Source organism: Salmo salar, chromosome ssa09 (assembly GCF_905237065.1).
Source record: "Salmo salar chromosome ssa09, Ssal_v3.1, whole genome shotgun sequence".
NCBI classification, from domain to species: domain Eukaryota; kingdom Metazoa; phylum Chordata; class Actinopteri; order Salmoniformes; family Salmonidae; genus Salmo; species Salmo salar.
This window is the reverse complement of record NC_059450.1, coordinates 140807365-140813951: the sequence shown is the minus strand read 5'-3', so window position 1 is coordinate 140813951 and position 6587 is coordinate 140807365. Positions and strand designations below refer to the sequence as shown.

The window sequence follows — 6587 nt, the reverse complement described above, 5'->3', positions numbered from 1 at the left end:
TGTCATCCTGTCTGTCATCCCACTGTCACCTCCCCTTCTCATCCACCTGTCATCCTGTCTGTCATCCCACTGTCACCTCCCCCTCTCATCCACCTGTCATCCTGTCTGTCATCCCACTGTCACCTCCCCCTCTCATCCACCTGTCATCCTGTCTGTCATCCCACTGTCACCTCCCCTCTCATCCACCTGTCATCCTGTCTGTCATCCCACTGTCACTTCCCCTTCTCATCCACCTGTCATCCTGTCTGTCATCCCACTGTCACCTCCCCTTCTCATCCACCTGTCATCCTGTCTGTCATCCCACTGTCACTTCCCCTTCTCATCCACCTGTCATCCTTCACTGTCACCTCCCCTCTCATCCACCTATCTCCCACTGTCACTTCCCCTTCTCATCCACCTGTCATCCTGTCTGTCATCCCACTGTCACCTCCCCCTCTCATCCACCTGTCATCCTGTCTGACCCACTGTCACTTCCCCTTCTCATCCACCTGTCATCCTGTCTGTCATCCCACTGTCACCTCCCCTCTCATCCACCTGTCATCCTGTCTGTCATCCCACTGTCACTTCCCCTTCTCATCCACCTGTCATCCTGTCTGTCATCCCACTGTCACCTCTCCTTCTCATCCACCTGTCATCCTGTCTGTCATCCCACTGTCACCTCCCCCTCTCATCCACCTGTCATCCTGTCTGTCATCCCACTGTCACCTCCCCCTCTCATCCACCTGTCATCCTGTCTGTCATCCCACTGTTCACCTCCCCTTCTCATCCACCTGTCATCCTGTCTGTCATCCCACTGTCACTTCCCCCTCTCATCCACCTGTCATCCTGTCTGTCATCCCACTGTTCACCTCCCCTTCTCATCCACCTGTCATCCTGTCTGTCATCCCACTGTCACTTCCCCTTCTCATCCACCTGTCATCCTGTCTGTCATCCCACTGTTCACCTCCCCTTCTCATCCACCTGTCATCCTGTCTGTCATCCCACTGTCACCTCCCCCTCTCATCCACCTGTCATCCTGTCTGTCATCCCACTGTTCACCTCCCCCTCTACACCAGTCATCCAGTCTGTCATCCCACTGTCACCTCCCCTTCTCATCCACCTGTCATCCTGTCTGTCATCCCACTGTCACCTCCCCTTCTCATCCACCTGTCATCCTGTCTGTCATCCCACTGTTCACCTCCCCCTCTCATCCACCTGTCATCCTGTCTGTCATCCCACTGTCACCTCCCCTCTCATCCACCTGTCATCCTGTCTGTCATCCCACTGTTCACCTCCCCTTCTCATCCACCTGTCATCCTGTCTGTCATCCCACTGTCACCTCTCCTTCTCATCCACCTGTCATCCTGTCTGTCATCCCACTGTCACCTCCCCTTCTCATCCACCTGTCATCCTGTCTGTCATCCCACTGTCACCTCCCCTTCTCATCCACCTGTCATCCCACTGTCACTTCCCCTTCTCATCCACCTGTCATCCTGTCTGTCATCCCACTGTCACCTCCCCCTCTCATCCACCTGTCATCCTGTCTGTCATCCCACTGTCACCTCCCCCTCTACACCAGTCATCCAGTCTGTCATCCCACTGTCACCTCCCCCTCTACACCAGTCATCCAGTCTGTCATCCCACTGTCACCTCCCCCTCTACACCAGTCATCCAGTCTGTCATCCCACTGTTCACCTCCCCCTCTCATCCACCTGTCATCCTGTCTGTCATCCCACTGTCACCTCCCCCTCTCATCCACCTCCACCTGTCATCCTGTCTGTCATCCCACTGCTCTGCTCTGTCTCTCATCATGCAGATGGCAGTTTCTGAAAATATATTATTTATAGAAAGGGAAGTCATTGCTGTGGCTCTTGCCTCAGTCAAAAGTGTGTGTGTGTGAGTGTGTGTGAGGGCACTGTCTACTTTGATTGGCACAACAGAGTGATCCCTGGTGACTTGCATAACCTTGGATCTTGGCATGTCATTCTGAACATATGGCCGATAAATTCCTCCCCATTCCTCTTTTTGGGATATCTTAGTCTCTGGCCATTTGCAAAATTCAACATGGGCATTTCATTCTGAGCTGATGGGTCTTGCAGAGGAAGAGTCAGTAATCTGAGTCATCTGTGGTCACTGGGCCTGGCCTTCACAGAGCTGAGAGGACTGGTGAATATGTCTGCTATGAAGCCAAACCTCCAACGTAATTACACATCTTCGTGTGGCATGTCATAAGAAGGCATAACCTAAACCACATGAGCACTCAGGTATTCTGAGTTTGTATATGTACTCTCTGCCTTTGTCTCTCTTCTTCCTCTTTTCCTCAGTTCTCTCTCTCTCTCTCTCTCTCTCTCTCTCTCTCTCTCTCTCTCTCTCTCTCTCTCTCTCTCTCTCTCTCTCTCTCTCTCTCTCTCTCTCTCTCTCTCTCTCTCTCTCTGTGTGTGTGACTGGTCCAGTATTCAATGCCATCTGGCTCACCACACTGACATTCCACGCCAAGTCAGAGCTGAAAGGGAGGGAGGAGAGAGAAACAGAGATGCAGGGCAAGACAGTCGAGAGAGTGAGACACAGTGAGATAGAAAGAGTGAGACATAGAGAGAGAAAGCGAGTGTGACACAGAGAGAGAGAACGCGAGAGTGTTAGAGAGAGCGAAAGCAAGAGAGAGAAATAGAGAGAGTGAGACATGGAGAGAGAGAAATAGAGTGAGGGATGGAGGGAGGGAGACTTGGGGAGGATGAGATGTGGCCCTCCTGAGAGAAGAGTTCAGTTTTGCTTGTGCTGCAATAGATGCACCAGAAGTGTGTGTTTGAGCAGGCTGTGTTGTCTCTGGGGCGTGTGTGGATTATGTGTGTGTGCTTGAGAGAGAGAGAAGAGAGAGAAACAGAGAGAGAGAAGAGAGGTAGAGAGAGAGAAGAGAGAGAGAGAAGAGAGGTAGAGAGAGAGAGAGGAGAGAGAGGTAGAGAGAGAGAGAAGAGATGTAGAGAGAGAGAAACGAAGAGAGTGAGAGAAGAGAGTGAGAGAGGAGAGAGAAACGGAGAGAGAGAGAGAAGAGAGTGAGAGAAGAGAGAGAAACAGAGAGAGAAGAGAGAGAAAGAAGAGAGAAACAGAGAGAGAGAAACAGAGAGAGGAGAGAGAAACAGAGAGAGAAACAGAGAGAGAAACAGAGAGAGGAGAGAGAAACAGAGAGAGAAACAGAGAGAGAAACAGAGAGAGAGAAGAGAGAGAAAGAAGAGAGGTTTAGAGAGAGAGAAACGGAGAGAAGAGAGTGAGAGAGGAGAGAGAAACAGAGAGAGAAACAGAGAGAGAGAAGAGAGAGAAAGAAGAGAGGTTTAGAGAGAGAGAAACAGAGAGAGAGAGAGAGAGAGAGAGACTATTTCTAAAGGTCTACAATCTGGGTCTGTTTTTATTTTGATCACTGTGTAATTATGGGGATCTATTCTGCACTAGCATATGGGTTATATGCAGGATCCTAGGGGGCAGATGGAGCGTGTGTCTGTGCGTGCGTGTGTGTGTGTGTGTGTCTGTGCGTGTGTGTGTGTCTGTGTGTGCGTGTGTGTCTGTGTGTGTGTGTGTGTGTGTGCATGTGTGTGTGTGTGTCTGTGCGTGTGTGTCTGTGTGTGCGTGTGTGTCTGTGTGTGTGTGTGTGTGTGCATGTGTGTATGTGAGTTGGCACTAGCATGCAGAGTCGACCCACTGTCTCGATCTGTCTGCGGTTTCTCCAGCTGGAAACTATTCTCCCTCCTTAGCCTGCCTCCTGCATCTCTGTTCATCTCTCTCCCCCCTTCCAGGAAACCCTCCCACCCCCAGCTGAATTCTTTCATTGGTCACATGGCCCAGGGGGGGCGTGGCCGCTGGGAGGGGACTCTCAGCTCGTTGCCCCGCCTCCCTAACCACAGCACCTGTGAGATGGGTGAGCTCACTCAGACAGGTAACCAACCAATCAGTCACATTAAAGATGCGTGATGAACCAACCAGTCACCTTCCAGATGGACTGGGTTTAGATCTGAAGTGTTCAACCAATCTCTGTCTTCCCCGTCTTCAGGTGTGGTGCAGCACTTACGCAATGGCCAGCTCCTTCGCCTAGCCTACAAGCGTCACAAACTCCTCCCGCCCAATTGGTCGACCAAGCAGGTGTGGGTGGAGACTACGGGCAGGAGCCGCACCCTCCAGAGTGCTATGGCTCTTCTGTATGGGTTCCTGCCAGACTTTGACTGGAGCCGTCTGACAGTCCACCACCAGTGGAGCACGTTGTTCTGTGGCTCAGCCTGCGACTGTCCTGCTAGGAACCGCTATCTGGAGGAGGAGCAGAGGAGACAGTACCGCCTCAGAGCGGCAGACACTGAACTGGAGAGGACCTACGCAGACATGGCCCGTACGCTAGGTCTGCCCCCGCGCCAGCTCAGAGCTGCCAACCCTATAGACTCTCTGCTGTGCCACCTGTGCCACGGCCTGTCCTTCCCCTGTGTGGCAGCAGGAAGTGCTCTCGGCAGTGGGGGCTGTCTGACTCTGGCCCAGTTCGCTGTGATCCGGAGGCAGCAGTTAGAGGACGAGGTGGACAGGAGGAGGGTGGGACTGTATCGCCGCTACGCCGTGCTCGCCACCCACCCCTACCTCAACCGCACCGCCAATCGGATGGAGCGCTTCGCCAAGGCCAACGCTCCGGGTCGAAAACCCCGTGCTGGAGGAGAGGAGGCGTTCACCCTGTCCTCGGCTCACGACGTCACCGTGGCGCCATTACTAAGCGCCCTGGGCTTGGAGGATGCACTCTTCCCGAGGTTTGCGGCGAGGGTTGTGTTTGAGTTGTGGAGGAGTCCGCCCGCAACTCAGGGACAACATAAGGGGCAAGGCCAGGGCTTGGTTAAGGCTGCTTGGTTGAAAGGGGAGAGGTCAAAGGGTGGTAATTGGGGAAACATGTTTGTGAGGGTTCTGTACAACGGAGAGGATGTGACTTTCCATACCACCTTCTGTCGCTCACATGGCCGCAACGCCGCACAGCCGCTATGCCCCCTGGGTAACTTCCTGTCGTTCGTCAAGAAAGACATGTTCAATGTCCTCAACGCCACGTCCTACCACAACGCCTGCTACCGACGGACAGGCTGACTGACAGATGGAAGGATAGAGAGAGAAAAGGAGGAGGAGAAGAGAATTAGTCAGAGAAAGGGGGAGTTATAATTTAGCTGATTTTGGAATTTGTTAATAGCTCTTTTCCCACTTTGATGGTAGTGTCCTTTTGACATTTTCTAGTCACAAACATTCCTAGAAAGCATAAATGCTGATCATACATATCACTGCAAAAATACATATTTTCACCAGCAAATTCCTATACACAAACACACCTCCCGGCTTACTTTATACATACTCTTCATGCCTTCTTGATCAGATGTCTTTGTCGATAAAGTTTGACTTCTAAACTGACAGCCTTGTGGTGTCGACAATCACACCCGGATACTTAACCTGCAATTATACACATTTCAACATTGACCTTTCGACAATTTTTTTGTTTTTGAAAAGTTTGTAAGGAAAAGAGGTGGAAGGACTCAGACACTTTATTCACACATTCCTACTGGGAATGTTGAGATTCTGCTTTTCCCAAATTCCTGCATTGAAAGGGGAACGTTGAAACTGGAAACACTAATGCTGGATTAGTTCATATTAAATGTAAAAACTGCCATTTATAATTTGTCTTGATATTGTCTGACATTTTGATTAAAATGATGCTGGAGACCAATAGAATTAAGGTCAGTTTTGCTGTACAATTAATTTATTTTAGTTTACTCAACCACATACTTTAAGCTGAAGTAGATTTCAATGTTAAGAATGAAGTCAATCCAACAATTTACGCTCAATGTTTACTGAATAATAAAAATATTCTGCACCTTAGTGAAGGCTAGTTGTTATGGCACTTACATTCCACTGCTGCTGTGAGATGGTAATAACAGTTCATAAATATGTCATCAGTAATTGTAATTTCTGTGGACATTTTTTTTAATGATGCTCATCAGTTTGAATAATTATCATTTTTACTATAAAGCACATTACACAGTGGGCCACGAAGTAATAAAACTTGTTTCCTCACAACTGTCTCTGTATTGTGAAAACATATGAGCTAACATATGTTCTGAATTCCCCAAGTCTCATAGACTAGACATAGTAAACATAAATCCAGGACAAATCAGTATGATATGTTAGGTTTGGTATGGTAACATGAGATAGAAGGTTACTTAGGCAACAACGAAAGGTGGATAGTTGGGCCTATAATGCAAATGTCCAGCAACCCAAAGGTTACGTGTTTGAATCTCATCACGGGCAACTTTGCAACTACTTACTACTTTTTAGCTACTTTGCTATTTAGGATGTTAGCTAACCCTTCTCCTAACCTTAACCCCTAACCCTAACGTTATCATTAGCCGTCTAGCTAACGTTAGCTACAACAAATTGGAATTCATAACGTTTTCAAGTATTGTGGTGGCAGCATCATGTTATGGGTATGCTTATCATTGGCAGGGACTGGGGAGTTTGTCAGGATCAAAAGTTAGAGTAAAACCCGCCTCAGTCTTCTGAAAACCTGACCCTGGGATGGAGTTGTATTTTTCAGCGAGACAATTACACAA

General features: G+C 49.4%; 1 protein-coding gene and 1 long non-coding RNA gene across 3 annotated transcripts in view; one reads left to right on the top strand and one right to left on the bottom strand.

Moving 5' to 3' along the window:
- Window positions 1-6051, top strand: part of LOC106613131 (2-phosphoxylose phosphatase 1) — a 40046-nt gene extending 33995 nt beyond the window's left edge. For both annotated transcript variants that reach the window (XM_014215089.2, XM_014215090.2), the window contains exons 5-6: window positions 3765-3904; window positions 4019-6051. In XM_014215089.2, the coding sequence (XP_014070564.1) occupies window positions 3765-3904; window positions 4019-5076 (1198 nt within the window). In that variant the 3' untranslated portion in view covers window positions 5077-6051. The remainder of the gene's footprint in view (window positions 1-3764; window positions 3905-4018) is intronic.
- Window positions 160-1140, bottom strand: LOC123744750 (uncharacterized). The gene is made up of 3 exons (XR_006771217.1): window positions 1083-1140; window positions 866-943; window positions 160-327 (listed from the first exon to the last, which is right to left on the bottom strand). It is a non-coding gene; the product is annotated as an uncharacterized lncRNA (long non-coding RNA).
- Window positions 6052-6587: the final 536 nt, after the last annotated feature.